This window comes from Cyprinus carpio, chromosome B3, assembly GCF_018340385.1.
Source record: "Cyprinus carpio isolate SPL01 chromosome B3, ASM1834038v1, whole genome shotgun sequence".
Lineage (NCBI taxonomy): Eukaryota > Metazoa > Chordata > Actinopteri > Cypriniformes > Cyprinidae > Cyprinus > Cyprinus carpio.
In genome coordinates, this window is record NC_056599.1 from 26,247,788 (window position 1) to 26,269,107 (window position 21,320).

Sequence of the window (21,320 nt, forward strand, 5' to 3'; positions counted from 1 at the left end):
ACAACGTTACATCTGCTGAGCAAGAGTCATTTGAAATCAATATTATTTGCAGCTTGCACCCAGATCCAATCTTTCATGACATGAACAGGAATGATGTATTGCCTTCAAAACCCTGCAATTTTACTCCTCTACCATTATTCAATGACAAAGCTTGATTAACATTCTAGCATTTGAGAAACATCTGCAGTCTCACTGAATTCTCTGGTCTGTAAAAGCACAAAAAAAATTTAAAAGATGTGAAAACATCTTTAGAGAGGAAAATCAGGTATCCGGTTTTAAGGGCATTACTAATGAGCTCAACAACAAAAGCTTCCACTTGGTTTCTTTCTTGTATCATTTTCTTTCTCTCTCACTTTTTACCTGTCCCTGACTACACACGCAATTTTAAGTGTGTGTTTTCAATACCATGTTGTCATAATCCTTGTTATATCCTTGTTGTATCCTACCCTTTACCTCCCTTGAACTGCCTGTAGGGCCAAGGCAGCTTGTGAAAACTGGAAGTGGCAGCTGATGCAGTCGACAAGGGAGGAATTTACAATTTTTTTCTCTGTGAAACTTTCATATGACATTGCAAGCAAATTTCACATTTTATACCAAATATATTTTAACATTTATTATTTGGTTTATTTAAATGTGAAGAGGAAGGAATGTGACCCCCCCCCCCCCCCCACCGAAAGGAAATTTGTTTAGCGCCCTGAAAACTCTAAACATGCCCCTGCCTAACTTTTCTCTCTAGTGAGAAAAGAACTTTTTACAGTGTCATCTATTGCACTCCTGAAGCAATACAAATATCACTTATACTTTAAATATCATCAATATCAATAAAAGCATCAATTTCTCAAAAACCTTCTGCGTGCAAACAGACTCTTAAAAACACTGACCCTAAAAAAACGAATTCATACCTGCACATTTTCCCGTAGGTCTGTTGCTTCCCGTAGTGGCTGGGTTGATGCCCTGAAAAGCTCATCTACCACTTTGATCCCTGTGGTCTTAGTGGAGGTGTATTCCCTTGCTTTGCGGCCCTTTCTCACAGAGAGACCCCTCTTATGGGCCTTGCCCCCACCTCGACGATTTGTAATGGCAACGTGAACAAACAGCGTGGTGTTAGGCAAAAATTCCCCTGTAAGTGACTGCAGTGGTACGTGCCGGTAACCAGGAAGCAGGCACTCAAAAGGAATGGTGTACTGGCCAATAAATTCATCGCCAATGTAGTCATCATCAAGGACAACAAAACGCAAAGCAGCCAGTTCGGGAAGGTTGATCTGGAACTCAAAGCTTTCATCAAAAATTGGATTGTCACCATTTTGAGAGACAGTTTTTGTGCGTTGTTCTGCGCAGTCTGCAGGAATTCCGTGGATCTCCACATAGATGTACGGTTCTACCACATCGCCTTTAGCAGCCGAGCCTCGAGGCTTTGGTAGGTTTTGACCGCTGATCACCTTGATGTGGAGAAGTTGGGCTGAGACTCCCGGAAGTGAGTCACGCGCATTGGCACTGAAATACGACACCTCCTCACGCATTACAGCTGGACGCAGGACATAGCCGCAGTTGCCATTTTGCCTAAACCAACCAAGGTTTAAATCCATCATCAAACCCGGAGTCTGGTAATTCATGGCCACGATTTGGCAACCGCACTTCCAGAAGTCCTGTGGATTCATGTTGCTAGCATCAATGCGCATGGGTGTAGGGTACACCCGTGAAAGAAATCGCTTATTGTAGGAGACAAAGTCCTCAGGAAACTCATTGGCAAAGCGGTTGGCATCAACCTCGTTAAAGGAGCAAATCTCCCAATGCTTCTGTTCCCGTTTCGATGTCTCAAAGTCACGGAACTGAACAGACTTGCAGAGGGTGACTAGGTCAGAAAGTTCTTTGCAGAGTCGTAACCGTTTGCAGCCAATCCCGTTGAGCTGGTCCTTATCGTCTCCACCCATCATTCTCCTGGACATCTCGAAGCCTTCTTCTTCATCCGTGACCTCCGCTTCAGAGTCTCGCGAGTCTGAAGGCAAGCTCTTCCCTTTGATGAGTATCTTTCCCTTGAGTTTTTCTGGGGAGGGTAAGTAGTGATCCTCCATATTGGGAGAATCAACATATAGTTTGTCCCCAAGGATTTTCTTCAGGTGTTGAGCCATGACCCTCTGCTGGGGAACACTGCAGTGTGTGACAAGACAGAGGATTAATGGATACTCTGAACTCTCAAAGGCATACTGGTTAATGACATCTAGAACTTTACAGAAGGCCAGCTGGGAGGCAACAGAGCTACCGACATAGACAACGGGCTCACAGTCAGCGCCATCCCAGACTACAACCTCAAGGCTTCGACAACCCATGCGTAGAGCCCGAACGTAGCTGCTGAGGTCGGACGAGCCCCAATAGTGATCTTCCAAAAGTGAGGCATTGTGGGAAGAGTTGATGTAGTAGTGTGAAAGGGGCTGCGTCATATCCTGACAAACATGCTTGTGCTGCGGGTCAAAAATGTGGCACTCGGATGACAGGAGGTAGTGTGTGAAGCCATCTATGGACAAGTAGCCATTGTTACGTCCTTCAACGGAGGGTTCGTACTTGTGCACAATCTCCCGACACATTTCCTCTGTGACTCCCTCGACTCCCTGCTCCACCTCCACAAATAGCATCAAGTCCTTGGAGTCCAGGTACTCTTTGTTGCTGGAGAACTGCACCAACAAGAAAAAGATCTCAGGACGTGTGCACAGTTCACAATAGGCCTCTACAAATGTGTCTAGATCAATGCCTTCACCATAGCAATCCTTTGCCTTTTGTAGCTCTTTGAACTTCAGTTCAATACGGGACTCCCTCATGCCAGGATTGAGACCCTTGATGATTTGGGTGGCCCGGAATAGGTCAATGTGTCCTTGCCTTTCTGGATCAGCTAGCTCAAACACAGACCCAATCCAGGACGTTCTTACACTGGGTTGACTAGGTTCGACTACACCCACCATGTGCCGCCCGTATGAGACCAGGTACCGCAGTCCCATCACCCAGGTGCTCACCACATCTGCTGTGCTGGCGACCAGATCCAGGGACTCATAGTTGTCTCCGTATATAATTGAGAATGCACACTCATCCGGGAACTGATCCGAGAGGCCGTTGCTGCGTAGGACGGGTGTTTTCTTTCCCAACCGAACTTCTTTGATGCTCTTGATCTCAAGCTTGGCCTTCTCGGAGTCTTTCTTCGATGGTTCCCAGCGGAGCCAGCGCATGTCAGGGTCCAACAGGAAGTAACGATTGTACATGCGAGAATTGGAGCGGACTTTCTTCATCTCACAGCCTTCCATCATGAAGGCCATGCAGGCAGCTGTGCTGTTCATCTTGCGGTCACTTGGCATGGAGCTGAATGAGACAGTCTTCTTTTTTGCCTGCCTCTGCTTTGAACCATCCTGCAGAAAGAGTACAAAGAAGGCCGATAAGTATATCTGACACAGGCAATCTAAAAAGCAAACATTACATATAATCGTTTCTTATATAGGTTATCAAAGCTATGGAACATACTAGAATGCATATTTTAAAAATCACTATGCCTTGAGTTGGGATGTTGAAAGTTCTGGTACTTTGGCACCACACAAACACCTGCTGAGAATTAAAAATCACAGTAAAGCCTAGGCTTTAGGGTGTAACAGTACACAAATTTGTATCGAAAAAACAAATACAGCAATGTTTTAAAGACTGCACAAATAGAACTTTATTGGAAATTTCCAGTTTTATATATTGTTGCTTTTGATAAGAAAGAAAGTCTCATCTTTCAAATCATGTTAATTTTTTCAGGAAATTTAAACAATAAATTATGTTTTGACGTTCTTTGATGTGGTGTGACAATTTGCTGTATAAACACCTCAGTTCAAACGAGTGACAACAAGCAAGTAAGCGCGATCTTCCCTTCCTGTTTACTACTAGTTTAAACGTGAAATAAACATGAAAGAACATCTCATTAGTGCTGGGCGGTTTGAGCAAAAATTTATATCACGGTTTTTTTCTAAATTATGCCGGTTTCCCAGTTTATGACGGTTTTTTTTGCATAATCAGGTGTACAATGCATTTTCTGCTGGTTGATATTCCAAGACGTGCTTTTAGCCCGACAGCACTTGCATAAAATGGTTGTTTGGTCGAAGTCAGATTTTGGGAAAACAAAAACCCTCCAAACAACAGACCAGGCTCCTCTTTTTGGCACAAGTTCTTCTGTGTCATGTTCTTCTAGTTCTGCAGCATCCATCTTCCCTGTAACGCCTGTTTCACAGAAACTCCATCTGCAGTGGGACGCGTTTGCAGTCCGCTACTGATCCGCGGCTGTTTAGTCCACAAACACAACATCTGTTCAATGTTTTGATTTCATATCATGTAAAAAAAACACACATATATATATTTTTTTCACCATTGTGAGTCTTTTATCACAGAACAGTAACAATCTTTCATAGTTATAGACATTAGTTTAAACAACATCTGTTCAATGTTTTCATTATTCATGCATTCTACTTCTAGGTTTGTATAATAAGCTGCTCAAGCAAGCGGCAAAACATTTAAAGAACAGTATTAGTCTTCTTTTCTTGTTAAAATATTTAAAATTAAAACACCACAGACAGAAACAGTCTCGTGGCTTTTGCATTTACATCTTTATCACAAGCAATCCCACGGGTCTTAATGAACTTTGTTTTTCTGCCTCCATAAAAGTGAATATATATATTGTTTTCCTTGTTTATCTAAAAGTGCACTTTTTCTTGTTTTAAACCTAGCCAAAAACCCATGTGTTGTGTGTGAAACAGCTTTAATTAGTATACATTTATTGTGAAATTACTGCATTTCCGTGTAAATCCATGTTAATTTTTCCCGCGAACAATGCGCTTTCACAATTCAGCGCATGCAGCACAGCAAAAATAGACTCGGTACGTAAACGTTCGCTGCACTGCTGCAGACGCACCGCTCCTGGAACGCACTGATGGACCGCAACCTCGTGCAGTATGAACGCTGGAATCCGTTAAAATGGGTGCGTAAAAAAATACGCACTGCAGACGGAGTATGTGTGAAACAGGCGTTATAACGTAACACCAGAGCACTACTGTGTTTACCGCTGTCGCTGCTTAGAAGTGCAACATTGTAAAGGGTCCGTCTGAAACAGTGACGTACAAATTCATTTAGCAATTTAAGTTATCTGTGTCCACAGCTTGTTAGTTCAATAGAGAAATGAAGTCTAGAGAAGAGCATTTTGCAAAATATTAGACTATCTACTCATATTTTACTTTACCCGTTAGTGATGTCTTACTTATTAACGTATGCTTAAATAAATTTATTATGAAACAATTTATAACAGCCACTGTGTAAATGAATATATTTTAACAACAAATAGAAATTGTATAATCTATAAGTTAATTTAAAAACTGCTTTATGTGCAATTTCCATGTTTGTATGCGATTTATTTTTAAGTTGAGTGTTGATTATTTTATTTAAAAAATAAATAGTAATTGAATTTAGGTTTGGGCTCTGGTGTTAATTGTAACCATATAATATTGTAAAAGGGCTCACTATAGTTTAGAGCAGTGGTTCCCAACACTGGTCCTGGAGGCAGCCAACACTGCACATTTTGCATGTTGCCTTTCTCTGACACACCAATTTCAGGTCTTGGGAGTCTCTACTAATGAGTTGATGAACTGAATCAGGTGTGTTTGATTAAGGAGACCCGCAAAACGTGCAGTGTTGGGGTGCCTCCAGGACCAGGTTTGGGAACCACTGGTTTAGAGCTGAGGTCGATTTTTTTATCCCTAAGAAAATTTTAATTACAATTGAATTTATTTAAAGAAAGAGCAATTTGTTCAGTAAACCACTGATTAATCATAAAAAAATCTATTTTATGCTTATTTTTTCCCTCTGATGTACCAAAACTATACCGAACTGTGACATCAAAACCATGTTTGTGTACTGTTACATCCCTACTAGGCTTATATCAGTATTGCTAGGGGTGAACAGAACAAGAACTATCTGAAAATAACATAATGAAAAAGTAATTTCTATATACTATTACTCAACAAAAAATAAATATACCTTCCATATCACTCCATAATCAACCAACATTGAATAGAAAAAGAAAACTAATCACTACTCCTTTAATTTTCTACAGAGCATGACAACAACACATGTTGTCTTTTCCAGGAAAGATATAAACAGATATTGACACTACTAATCCTAAACAGGGAAGTCAGGTGCAAATCAGTGGCAATAGGCTATAAAACATTAACAAATTTACAATTATATACATTAGGGGAAATAAAGAAAATGGTGCAAGACAAGGCACACGCATGTAATCAAAGGAAATAAGGACAACTATTGTCTGGAATACATATAAGGAAACAACCATAAATCTACACCTGCCTCAGTTACATAAAATCTAAAGTACCCATCTAAAGTACCACACACACACACACACATATACACACACACACACACACACACACACACACACACATATACATATACACACACACACACACACACACACACACACACACACACACACACACACACACACACACACACACACACGTCAGTCTAATCTGTAACACAGCAATCAATACAGAACAGACAGGAAAGAGCAACCAATAGCAGGTATGCCACTTAAATCAAGCTTTTAACATATAACCTCTGATAATGACCACTGAGTGTCCTTTAAAAAAAGAAAAAAACAATTACACCTACACATACATGCATGCTTTAGCACACATAAAAGAAAGAAATACAAAGTGCAGCGATATTTAAACTATCAAAGGTCAAAAGTTGCTGTCTTCAGCTTCAATAAAAGCTATACAATTTCTTCACAGATGAGACTCTACCAATCTCATACCAGCAAAAACAGCATGCATACACAGAAGATCACAGATATGAATGTGTTCACTGCCAGAAGAAACATCCAAATAGATCTGATTACTTGATCTAAATATGAACTCCTGTTCTGGAGTCTTTCCAAGTCGAAACATACGCAGGGAGAAATACCAGGGGAGTCTTCATCTGGCTCAAAACCATATCAAGCCCATATCACATCAACACACTTCTGATGAAGAGATCTGTTATGACAGCTGATCTTCATGAACTCTAGACACATACGAATGCACACTATCAAACCACACACTTTAAAGGCAGCATAAAATGAAAATAGTAGTTTTGTGGAATTTAGTTGGTTAGTTCTAAGCACATAATACTGAAGCAATGTCAATATTTTTTTCTGATATTTTACCTGAGCTGCAAATGTGAGTTTACAGCCTGAATTGAATTAAAGATGAGACTGACAATACCAAAAAATGGTAGAAGAAGTGTAGCACATTTTACACACCTGACTCTTTTGATCCAGTTCTTTTCATTAATCAAATATGACTCACAACCTCAGGAGTTTGAATTAGTGAATCCTTCACTGAATGAACTCACTGAATCCATCAGAGTGGTTAATGAATCAACATTTTACTCTCTCTGAACTGTAAGTTATCTTACTTTCAATAACATTGATCTGAAAATGCAGCATGTTTTGTGTAGATGACATCCATGATTATGTGTTTAATGACACAAATTTGCAACATTTCATAATGAATTATATTAGTTTTTATTGGTATTTAATTGCTTTATATTTATTTTATTTTAAAACATAGTCCTGTCCCAAAGCATTGCCAATTAAACCAATGTTGCTGGTAAAAATGCTCAAACAAACATTCAAACAAACGATTTCAACATCGAACACTTCAAGCAATGTGTGTGTATTTACATTCAAACAGACTTGTAATGATTTGTGCTAGAGACCTAATGAAATGAGTAAAACAAACTCAGAAAAGGCAATATCTGGTACCAGGCAACGTAGTTCAAAAGGTTGAGAGTTGAATTTCATTTCCTGGAAAAAAGTTTATTTCGGCACTTGGATTATTTTGGCATCACTGCACAGGAAGTCATTTCACCAAGCCATGTGCATGTTATTGGGAGTGGATCTGTGAGGGTCGTCTGCGCATTAGCCTTGTTTCATAACACAGCTGTGTTTGCACTGAACTGCTGAAGGGTGTCTGCATGCAGACTGCTCCTGAATGATGAGAATGACACTGTCAGCGCATGTTTGAAAGCGTGTCCATGTGATGAGGAGTAACTGAGAGAAGAAGACAGAGAGGTTAAGGGTGAGAGTGCACCAAGCTGACAGAGAATGATTGTGCACTGACCTTTGTCAAAGGATAACAGAACATATATCTACACAAACCCACACACAAGACATGAGAAGGAGCACGACTGTCTTCACTCACAGCTATTTACACTAGTCAAAGTGTCAGCATGTCTGTGTCTGCTTGAGGAATACACATGCATACTCTTGTCGAATAATCTGTTCCTCCTAATATGTGACTATAGGAAAGAAAAAAATCTCTTTAATGCCTTTATTGTGTCTCCTAGACAGCAATGACATTAAACAGTGACTTCTTAATCGGTATTGTCTCTTGCTGTTCAGTAAAAATTTAAAACAAGATAAGTTTACCTGAGAAGTAAAATTGTGCAATATAAATATCAAATGAAAATATCAGTAATGAATATTAAATGAGATATTAGTGAGCAAAGAAAACAACCTCTAAGCAACTTCTGATAACACAAGCATAACATGAGCAGGTTATTCCACATAAACAGTTATTTTCGTACTGTGGCTCAAATTAAAAAAAAAAACATGGAGATTTGCTAGTAGGAAGGCTAATTGTTTCATTTGAAGAATAATGAACAGGTGAATATCAAAAAGGATCCTTTGCATAGACATATCTGTGTTTTTGATAAAAACTTCACTTGATTAAAAAACAGCTGTGAATGGTATTACTTTGTGAAATTGATTCAAATCACAGCAAAGGACACACAAACACACAACATAATGATAAAGTTCTAAGAGGTTAATTTGTTATGTTACCATGAAGGGCACAGAAAAAAGAGGATAAAACAAATGAAAGCATAAATGATTCTGACGTCTACACTTTGAAATGTTACTGATGATTTTACAAACATGCACATATCAAAACAGACAAATCAGAAGAGTTCATTTAACACTTCAATGTAACCCCTGCTTACACTTTCAGAAAAAATGGTACAAGACTGTTACTGGGGTGATACCCTTTCTAATAAAGGTATCTAATATGCACACTTTAGACACTAATATGTACTTTCAAGGTAATATTCTGCATCATTTAGCAGCAATAAATAAAGTACAAAGATGCACCTTTTAGCTTTTGCACTACTAGTGACAGCTTTGTAAGTTTTTTCCGAGAGTCTAGGAGCTGCTCAGACTGAGAAAAATTGAAGACTATTAAACACGTTTGCATAAATGTATCTAAACTAAGAATATAGGTTGTGTGTGAATGTTGATAAGAATAGGAGGGGTCTCTCATGTTATCTGCTGTACATTTGGCTCATGTTTTTGGGAAAAAAATGTATGTTTTTCCAGCTTACCAATTAGAGTGCTGTTTGTGATACCACACTGGTCATACTAGCTCAATCATGTGTGTACGTGAATTAATGTATGTGCACAGCACACAGTCAGTATGTGCTTTATCTCAGTGCCTGTAAATCAGTTACGGTTTTGTGTGTTTCTTTTTTACGTGTGTTTTTTTTTTGTGTGTGTGTGTGTGTGTGTGTGTGTGTGTGTGTGTGTGTGTGTGTGTGTGTGTGTGTGTGTGTGTGTGAGTGTGATTCTTCAGTTTTAGCTGCAATGCAGGTTGCAGTCAAGGTTTCTGCAGAGTTATAGGCATATATAAATCCTCTAACATGTTTCTGTCTCTTGACGTTGTGTATTTCCATTTTCTCTTCTCTCTCTTCTATTTTTCAAAATCAGATGCAGATGTTTCATTGACATGTTTTGTTTAGACAGTCGATATGACTAGCACATATCTGTGATTTTCTGTGAAATTTTACTTTATATTGCCAATTAAATAACAACCACTTAATCATTCAGTTTAGCCGTGCTTTAATTAGTTGTGAATTCTGTAACTTTGGAATTAGCTTAACTCAAATAAACTAAGCACCTGTTCTGAATCAATAATTACCTACACAGATTATGTTCACAGAAACTTCTTAGAGATCACCAACCTGGCCAAATTCCAGCATGATATTTTTGAGTTTTCTAATTGGTCAGAAGATCTGAACTCAAACATGCATTATGATGGAATCATCCCTTAGGAGGCAAATGACTGGCCTGTGTAAATGGATCTGAGCATGGTCTCAAGTGTGTGGGTGTGCTTTCTAAACACTGTGTCACTTCTGAAAGCAAAAGCCCTAATAGTTTGACTTGATATTTATATTGCATAATGGTTCCATTATATACACTTACATTCATGCATCTGGCAGATGCTTCTATCTAAAGTGACTTCCAGTGCATTCAAGGTATACAGTTTATCAGTTTATGCTTTCCTGGGAATCGAACCCATGACCTTAGCATACCTCAAGTCACTTAGTTGGAGCTATAGGAACACTATACTAAAGGTTTTCTTACACCTCCCCATATAAAACATAGTTTGACTGACTCTAAATTGACTAGTTGAGCTGAAATCAAATGATTGAACTGCACATAATTTTAATTATAATGTTTCAAATAATTTTGTTTGGCACCCACATAAAGCCTACAGTGAACTGATTAACTATATTTTAAGGCAATAAAAACGGATGCAAATCTAAATCTAAATACAATTATTATTAATTATTATTAGTAGTAACTATTTCTTTTGAAGAGCACCAATGTCTTTCATCAAACTGATATTGCCGTCATTTTGTAAACGCAATAAGCCACTTGCTTACACCCACATGTGTGCACAGAAACACTCATCTATATGACATAAATTAAAGCACATGCAAGTGTGAATTTGTCTTGCTGTAATACACACTACTACAGAGACAGAGTAATGGCATTTAGTAGCTGTTTGCCCAATGAAATTAAACAGTTCCCTTGTGTCTGTATATTGTGCCTTTGTATGTGTGTCGTGTTATTCAAATTTGTGTGTATGTTAAAAATGTATGAGAGCCAGTTTCAGCAAACTCACTCTGCTAAAATTACCGACTGAGGAAATGAAACACAATCCCAGACTGCAGACCAACAGTCTGAGAGAAAGAAAGGAGCATAGCGTTAATAGTGAGTAAAAGAGAACATGGTGGGAGTTACAGAGAGGGAGTGGAATTGATGTCAAGCACTGAAAATGTTAATTTTTTCCACTCCATTCTAGCCTGTGTTTAATACATATTTTTTAGTAACAACAACAGAAAAACAAAAAACATCTTAGATTGACTAACATCCCAGACTGGTTTTAGATGGGTTTTGAGTTTTCAACTGGTCAGACTGGGAGAACAGCTTAAACCTGCTGCTACCAAATATTTCAGTAGTGAATACACAAAAACAAAATGTATATTCTAAGATGGATCAATCATTACTATCAGTATATTATATACAGTATATCATTATAGTATTAGTTGCTTAAGGTAGTGTAAGTGAGCTCACAGTTGAGAGCCAGAGTCCAATTTGAGACAGGACTAACTCCATACATAAGACTAATATCCTGCAGAATGGACCATTTTTATTCTTCACATATATCTGCAGATCCTTTCTGATTAGAGGAAAACAGCTGTACAGGTCAGACGCTATTTAATACCTCATATATCATCTCAATGCAGCTGACAGGCAGCAGACAAACCAATTCTGCTGTTTTTCCATTATGTATGAGTATGCATATATGATTAGGAAACTCATACATGTCCTCACCCCTTATTTTTGTTCTCCATTTTTCGATTTTTTTCATAACAAATCAATACTGATTTAAGCAATCAGTCTCGCTTTTTTAAAAAGAGGATGCAGAGCTCAAATGCTCTTTTCCAATGTGATTTGGATTTTTCTCTTTCTGTCTGTTTCAATATTTATAACGCTGTTTGTAAAACGCAACTGTATGCAAATGCACCTTAATTGTTGAAACATATACACGTACACAAATGCACACACACCATGAATGTGGGATAGCTGGTGGGTGGAATAATTGACAGCTATGGCTTACAGACTCTTGAGTAAAGTGACAGACAGACAGACAGACAGACAGACAGACAGACAGACAGACAGATAGATAGATAGATAGATAGATAGATAGATTAATAGATAGATATAGATAGATAGATAAGTGACAGACAGACAGACAGACAGACAGACAGACAGACAGACAGATGGGAATATTAAAGCATCTTTTTTTGGCACAAAAGTCTTGGCTCGATTCTGGTACATGAGGGTTCCTCTGGCATGTGATGCGGGCTGCCCCTGCAATGGCATAACCCACGCACTGCTATAAATACATCCAGCACGGGTGCGCTGCTATAAAGCTGCTCAGCCCACTGAGCACCTCTGAGCATTTGGATCTCTCCTGACGCTCCAATGGAGAACTAGAACTTTAGGCCTCAAAGCATAAAAGATTTGTTTCTTAATCTTGCTGCCAAAATGCAAAGGCTACAGTATTATTTATTATAGGAGGAACGAGAACAAACCCACTTTGACTCTGATTTGACAGATGCACCATGTAAACTGTGATTGCACTCCGTTGTCTTGATTGTGCTGTGTGTGCACGGCGTTTGATGTTGCTGTTCTTTTGTGCCTGATGTTCCACAGAGTTTGTAAAGCGCTGTTCTTGAGATCTGAACCGTTTCTGTAAGAACATTACATTTCCAAAAGCCTAAGATTTAATCTTAAAATGGTTTACGATGATCTGTTTTTCTATCTAGACCTTCTTCTCTTCTTAATATTTAGTACTCTAGTAAAAAAAGTAACATATTTAAAATACATTTATTTCATACTAAGTACTAACTACTAAGTCTAAAATGTGTTTTAATGTCACTTTTGATGAGGATTGTATGATCTTTGAATAATATCAGTCATTAAATGCAAAATATTTAAAGTGTATCTGAAGTATAGCCTACTTGCAATAGTTCCACTTTAGCACAATCAAATTTACTAAGCATATCTTTAACTGTCTGGACTTCAGCACTACTTCCGCACAATTAAAGTGCATCAAGTACAAAATTAGTTGTTCCAATTTAGCAGACTTTAAGTATACCAGTTTAGTATACTAAAAGTACAACTGCAGGGCATTTTATTAAGTACATAAATATGAAAATATAGTATACTTAGCATAAAATAAATGCATTTCAAATACATTTAAGTATATTTATTTTTTCACTAGGGTAAATATAGTGATAGATAGTGAAGAATCATATCAGAACACACGTCTGACTGGAGCATCTGTTAAGGAGATGCATGTGTTAATGGTATTTAAACCGCTCAGCACTCACATACAGTAAAGGTGACCTGCTGATTACCCAGAATTCACTACAGCCACATATCAAGGCCACCTACCCTTTGGAAGTAGGACACCGGATAGCCCTGCATGTACTTGCTACTTCCTTTGGGAGAAGAAGGAGTGGCTGCTCAGTAAGTACCTCTGCAGGATCGGAAACAACAACTCTTCTCACCTTGTTTCCCAAGGGGTCGACACAGGAGAACAAACAGCACAAAGTCTATCTGACCTGAATTCAGTTTCGCAGTTTCTATTACAACAGCATATGTGAGCCAAACTGAACGAGGACCCAGGTTGAAGGAACAGTTTACCAAAAAATTTAAATTTACTCCCCTTCAGTCAATCTAAGATGTAGTTGAATAAAGTTTCTTCACTGGAATAGATTTGGAAAAATGACATCATTGGCAAGCATTAGCTCACAAGTGGATCTTCTGCAGTGAATGGGTGCCGTCAACATTAGAGTTTAAACAGCTGAGTTCAAACACAGTCCAGTCCATCAGTTATTATCTTGTGAAGTGAAAATCTGTGTGCTTGTAAGAAACAAATTCATCATCAAAGCATTTTAACTTTAAATCATTGCTACTAGCCCAAATGTGACTGTTTTTGCTTGTAAACAGTTCTTGATCTGTGCATATTTCACTCCTGATTTAGAAGAGATGACTATTTCACTGGAGAAAGCAACATTATGGGTAGAAGACTTGTGTTTTAGCCAAAAGCAATGGGTTGAAGTTAAAAACATCTTAATAATGGATTCGGTTCTTATAAACACAGAGCTTTTCATTTCACAAGGTGTTAACTGATGATGGATTACTTGTGGATTACTGTGATGTTATTATTAGCTATTTGGACTCTTGTTCTGACGGCACCCATTCACTGCTAAGGATCCATTGATCAGCAAGTGATGCAATACTAAATTTCTCCAAATCTGTTCTGATGAAGACACAAACTCAACTAAATCTTGAATGGCCTGAGTTTGAATAAATTTTCAGCAAATCTTCATTTTTAGATGAACTATTCCTTTAACACAAATTAATGATTCATGGAAACCCTCAGCAACATTCTGGATACAACATTTAGACACATTCATATGTGTGTGTAATCTGTGTATGCCTATACAATAAGTATAAAATAGGTATAACCATCAGATTTAAACAGCATGCAAACAGCTGCATTTTGAGCAAAATCATAATTTAAATAAACAGGTCCTACACAATAAAGGCCTTTGTTTACAGGGTCAACAGCAGCAATTTTCCTTCTATTCAATAGAACAACAAAGACACACACATACCTCAAAATATGAATCAGAGCCAACAACACTCATAGAATGGCAGGTCCTAAAGTTCACAACACCACTCTAAAGTGGGAAAAAAATGCTCTGTATCACATAGTGAACACAAGCATTGAAGCACAGCATGACTTACAATAGTCAGCATGTGCTTTCTCATTCTCAAAACGAGACCTCACCCTGTGAGAACACAAAATACACTCAGATAGAAATAAAGATAGCAAAAAGAAATGAAACTTTGGAACAAAAGCCAGATACAAACATGGACACATACACACAGTGAAGTATGGCATTATTTAGAGCTCTCCAGGGAGAGAAGAGTACCTGTTTGTATGTTTCAAAAGGTAAATGGCCGTACATGACTAATAAAAACCTGTGGCGGAGCTGCTTTTAATGATGGTCTTTCAGCTGAGGTGTGTGTTGAGTGGACGGCAGCTCTTAGTCTGAGGGAGGAAGGCTGTACAGAATTAGCAAAGCTGCACAAACTTTCCAGAAAGCACCTGCAAATCATTGTCTGCTATTGAATGAAGAGTACAGATGAGAGGAAAAACATGTACTGGAACAATTCACCACTGAACTCAACATAAGGTGATTAAATCAATATTTACATGTCAAAAGGCAAAAATTAAGTTGCTAATGCTTTCTTTTACAGTATTTCTCTTTCAAATGACATATATTGCTGTAATTACTTAGGCCCAAACATTCTTAATGCTGGTATCTGAATGCAAATGCTTCTAATTGTGATTTTATTATGTGTTCACAATGCACACTGCATTTTCTGTATTACCACAAGGGGCACACTAGCGGGTGCTGACAAAAACAGTACACTGTCAAGAATATCCGTGAATGTAATGGTAAAAGACTGTAAAAATTCTAAATTAAAAACGTGTTAAATTGTTATCGGTAAGTTCCCCTACTATATACGGTGAAAAACTGTATTGGACATTAATTTTATGGTAGTATACCATTTTTGGAAGTAAAAAGGAGGTATAATTTAAAGTGAATAACTGTAAATTGGCATTGCCAGAATTCCCTGCATCACATTTCAAATTTGATGTTGTGTGTTTTTTTAAAAAACTGTTTCTTAGTTTTTTTTTCTTATCAGTTTTGTAGATTAAGGTTGTATGTTACATCTAATGTTGTTAAATGAATGTTTATAGCATTATTTCAGTTTCATGTGTGTTACAATGATGGTGTTTAGTGTTTGTGTGAATGACACTGTGTGCACTTTCTATATGTGTTAGTATTTAAAAGTTGCTTGTGATGGACTTTGGTTCATCATGTGACTTTCTCATCACCACCTGCTTTCGGTGGTTATTAGTGTATTACAAAGGTATCAGATTTGAGTACCTCAATAGGTTGGTATATTAACATTACATCAGTTAATGAAATTATGGGTATTTAAATATAAATTTAAGTTAAAATTGTAAAACCTAAAATGTTGCGACCATATTTTTCTGGGTAAAATTCTGGCAACCACAGTTGCCGGTTTTTTACCATAAATTTTAGGTAAAATACTGTCATGGAGGAGATACAGTTGACATTTATTTCTAGATTTATAGTGTATGCTACATATGTTTAACAGGACTGTGTTCACGTCTGAATTTGTATACCTGACTGAAGTACTATGGCATTTCTTTTACATTGTTCAAACCAGTCCAAAACACACTGTACACAAATACACTACCATATAAAAGTTTAGGTTATTACAGTTTCCACAAAAATATTAAGCAGTACAGCTGTTTTCAACACTGATAATAATAAGAAATGTTTATTGAGCAAATCAGCATATAAAAACAAATTCGGTTGAACATCAGACATTTAATGTAACTCTATCACCCCCTTGAGTATTGAAATTACCACCAAAGTAAAGCCTTCTACACACTGCACGATTTTAGCAATCCTATCCACAAGTTTCTAGGGGGTGCTACTGTAAAAAAGAACATGGGTACAACTTCCGGTGAGGTGGCAGAAGTAGTATATATTAATGGTATTTTGTAGGGATGCATTGAAATTTCGGCCGCTGAAAATAGGATTTTTGGTTTTGCACCAAAGACGGTAAAGGTAAAGGTACTGTTATTTCACCCTTTTTAAGTTCGCTGAAGTTGTGTTCCCACATCGTTAGCATGTTTGGATCTCTAAATCTTGAATGACTGACAGTCAACTGTTCAATGAATGAGTGTCACGTCCCGCTTGTTTACTTTGAACCGGAAGACACTCCCACTTTTGACGCAAGGCCTCATGGGGCATAGAAAACTTGTGGATAAGATAATTGCAGATCACACTGTGCAACATGGATATAATAAACTTGGGTACGACATGCATGTAGACTGTACGATGATGACACATTGATTCGTACACTACAACGCATTTTTCTATAGAAGAATAAAACGTCATCAGCATGCGCTAGTGGTAAACAAAAAGAGCATGATGAATCACACTTAAGCAGTTGTAGTTTTATATGTGTGCTGAAAAAAGTGCAAGTGGCAAAAGAGGAAGGTACAAGAGCTTGAGGTAAGCAGTTTTATGTTTTAGCGCCATATCATGTTAATTTCATACATATTCACTGTGCAATGATCATGCTGAATTTCTGACACCGTCAGAAAATTATCGTAGGCTATCTTTGGTCGCAAGACTGTGACCACGGCCGTCTTTTAATCTTTCTCACTGTATGAGATAGGACCACCGATTAGGAGCCACAATCACAGAAATCACCACGATTGTTTCACAATGCAAATCATTTGTCTAGGACAGCCAAAAATCAAGCAGTGTGTTCAGGGCTTACTGCAAGAGCATGTTAAGTTAAATTTACTGAACCCTTTTATGACCTTTTGCTAATTATTCTCTGTATTCTTCAAAGGTAAAAGTGTGTGCTGAAATAAAACCTTTAAGACACAAATCTGTCTACTTTTGTCTCCTCAGAGTAAACAGACAGTATTTTTTTTTTTTGCCAAAGCTTATCTAGAAGAAGGGAGAGAGAAAGAGACAGAAAGACAGACAGAGAGTGAATGAGGGAAATGTTTTTGGGTGCTTGTGCGCAGGTGTTGTGTTCTAAATCTCTGAGATGCTGCCAGCCTTCCACTGAACACAAATGTACTTTTTTTTGCTTTCTTCACACGGTGCAACCTCTTCTCACTACACTACAGACAAAACTGCCTACAGCTGTGCTTGCTCTCCCCCTCTCCCCCTCACACACATCAGCTTTATGCAGTAGAAATAATAATATTTGCTTATATATTTGCCAGAGTTCTTCCTGTCAAGAGTCTGTCGGTTTATATAGTTATTTTTAGACAGGCAGGTCCAAGGCTACTCCCACACACAAATGCTGCCTTTTGTTTTTTGATCAGACCTCAGGAAACTTCCCCTAAAGGTGCAGTCACACTTGTTTGCGGGTGAACTCCAATCGTTTAAAAAGGAATCGTTTAAAAATTCAATCCTTAAAAAACTACCCTACGCAAATTTCGCTCATGTTCAAGTTGGTCTCCAAAATTCATTTGAAGGTGACTTATGTGTGCACTGTAAAATATCAATAATGTGACCATACCTTCAGACAGAATACACCAGTATTTGCTTTTTTTCACTATTAAAAAATAAAAAATAAAATCTGGATAAATACTTGTATTCATCCATCATCAAATCTTTGACAATCACAGTTTTCCTTATTTTAAGAAGCTTTGAATGAACCCTTTTCACATTTCCAGGGTTCTCAGAAGTGGAAGTAGTCAAATAAAGGCCTCCTGTAGCGAATCAATGCGTTTTTGTAAGATATATATCCATATTTGACTTTTCTGTCATTTAATGCCAAGGAAGTATAATGCAAAGTATAATTATAGATGTACTTTTTTTTATACAATAGTTGATTCGCATTAGGGTGACCATAACTTTTTCATGGACACAGAGTAGCCTGAATTTCTAATTTGCCTAAAATGTCTGGGTTTTGGCATTGTACATAATCACCCAAAAATGGCATGGAAGAAGGTGGGACCTACAGAAAGAGGTAAAAACAATGCAATTAATGGACTGTACTGAGCATGTCAATAGAATAACAAGGCCAAAACCTGCTCATTTTAGGCCTAAAAGAGGATGTATGGTCACCCCATTTACCTTAAACCACAGAATTACCAAACCCAGTCCTACTGTTCTGTTCTTCTATCAGGGTTTGTTTTTTAAGATCTGTTCCACACAAGGTCATTGGTGCATGCACAGCCGTATCGCGCAAAGGGAGACCGAGGGCCCGCTGTCATCTGTAATGTTCTAAAACTGGGCCTGACGGAGGCTTATTTGAGTAGAGCAGTAGCATTGATTAATGGCAGGAGGAAATTCTGCACTAATGCTCTGCAAACGTTCCAACAACCTCCCCTCTTATGTCCTCCAAACGTTTAAGTGACATTGAAGCAAGGCAATAGTGAAAGAGATAAAGAAAATGATTCAGACTAAAGGATGATAAATCAATGTATGAGCCTGTGGGGCCGCTCTGAATCTCTTTAAATACTCACCCTATCCTTTCTTTCATCATTTGTCATTTCCTTTTCTCCTGTCTATTCTTTCCTTTCCCTCCTTCCCTCCTCTTATGCCTTCCTTTTTTCCCTTCCTTCCTTTCCTTTCCTGTCAAGCATAATCACTGTTATCAAACACGAGCAGTTTGTAATCATCAATCTGCCCATCTCTATTAGGACACACCTGTCATATGAGCCATATTGCTGAAATTCTGTCAATCTTTTGCAGGCATTAGTTTTGTTTCTGAGTGTGTAAAGGTGTATATACTGTACAGTATGTGCTTTCTGCAGGCTTGATAGAGGATAAGAAGACTTTGAACATTAAGATAAAAAAATGACTTGGGCATCTGAGATTAGCCAAAGGCAGAAAAGCTTTTAAAAATGTCCCTCCAGAGGCCACGAACAGTCAATGAATTCAGCCATTTCATGACGAAATAATAATAACAGTCCTAATATGGATGTGTGCCTGGAATAACATTAAGGGAATATTACAACGTGGCCTTGCATTTTTTCAACATATTCAAATAAGAATGGTTTATGAATTTTGAATTTTTTTTTTCTTTTAGTTTTTTAAAAGTATTAATGTGTTTTTTTTTTTTTATGTTAGATGACTGAAGGAATATGTGTTTTTGGCCTGTTGAATGAATGATTTGAAGTATATTGTTAGATAAGGTAAGGGGACTTTAGATCTGTTGTTCAACTGGACACTAAAGCTGTCTATTGGTATCATCTTAAGACCCACACAAACACACATATATTTTTATATCCTGTCATGAAAAACAACCTTTTGTTTAAACTGACCCAGTAAAAAAGTAATATATTTAAAATACATTTATTTCATATTAAGTATAGTTTCAATCTATTAACATATTCACTGATATATCACTCTAAACTTACTGATACAAAAATTATAATTAAACTTTATTTGGAGTGCTACTTGTGTACAATGCTCATTTCTTAATATTAAACCTGAAATGTGTTTAATGTCACTACTGATTTGGATTGTAGTATCATTAAATAGTATCGTCTTTAAATGCAAGATATTTAAAGTGTACCTGAAGTATACTTGCAATAGTTCCACTTTAGCATTACTTCTGCACAACTAAAGTGCATTAAACACAAAATTTAGCAGACTTTAAAAGGGTCATATGATGCTTTTTTTAGAGATCATTATTTTGTGTATTTGGTGTAACAGAATATGTTGACATGCTTTAATGTTCAAAAAACACATTATTTTTCAAATACTGTACATTATTGTAGGTCCTCTATGCCCCGCCTCTCTCAAATGCGTTGTTTTCTACAAAGTCCCTCCTTCTGACAAGCGCAGTCTGCTCTGATTGGCCAACTGACCCAGTGCATTGTGATTGGCCGAACAACGCAAGCACTAGTCGGAAACGTAACGCCCCTTTCCATAATCGCGGAACCTCATCTTTCAAAATAAATGTAAAGACAGTTAATAATGTCCTTAGTTTTACCATCAGTTCAAGCCCGAAAGGGGAACAGAGTCGCGTGACAGACAGTGATGAAGCTCCTATGTGTTTGCAGTACACAAATCTGATTAAGCTCACGCAGTTAGGATACGGTACATTTTGTTAATTAATTATTTACAGTCATTCATGTGACTGAAGTCTGTTTTTAGGTTTTAGTCAAAATGTAAATGCCTCTATCAGGGTCGGTGTCAGAGCACACAAAGCAGGCATGCACTGTTTTGGGGGAGGGGGTTATTTGAAAAGAAAATAACCGGTTTCTGAATATTAATTGATTTAAATTTGTAGACTACTAGTGTAGAAGTAATTTTTTGATGCAACGAATATAATGGGAAAAACACAAACACGAAACTTGTAAAAAAAAAAAATGTATATATATAAAAAAGACATTTTAAGTTTTTGAGAGGAAAATAAAAAAGATAAGTCACATATAAGTGGATAAATATTTATACTAATGGATAAATATAATTGCAGTAGCCTATATAATATAGGATTAGCTATAAACAAGCCAAAACAAAGCAAAACTGAAGGTATAGTTGGGCTCATATCTTAACTCTCTCATTCGGCACAAATGTTTCCATATAGGCTACGCAATGTATTTGAAGCTATATATTTATTAGGTAAAATAGGTTTTGTATGTCTACTGTACGTCTATTTTTTTATTATTATTATTATTTTTAATCTGTGCTTCTCATCCGTTCTGCACTGTCTATGGGTGAGCGCAGCTTCACCATACAGATTT

General features: G+C 37.5%; 1 protein-coding gene across 1 annotated transcript in view; it reads right to left on the reverse strand.

Annotated features, from left to right (window-relative positions):
* plcl5 (phospholipase C like 5) overlaps positions 1–21,320 on the reverse strand; it is a 67,888-nt gene that overhangs the window by 22,296 nt on the left and 24,272 nt on the right. The window contains exon 2 of the mRNA XM_042720472.1: positions 903–3,392. Within this exon, the coding sequence (XP_042576406.1) occupies positions 903–3,392 (2,490 nt within the window). The remainder of the gene's footprint in view (positions 1–902; positions 3,393–21,320) is intronic.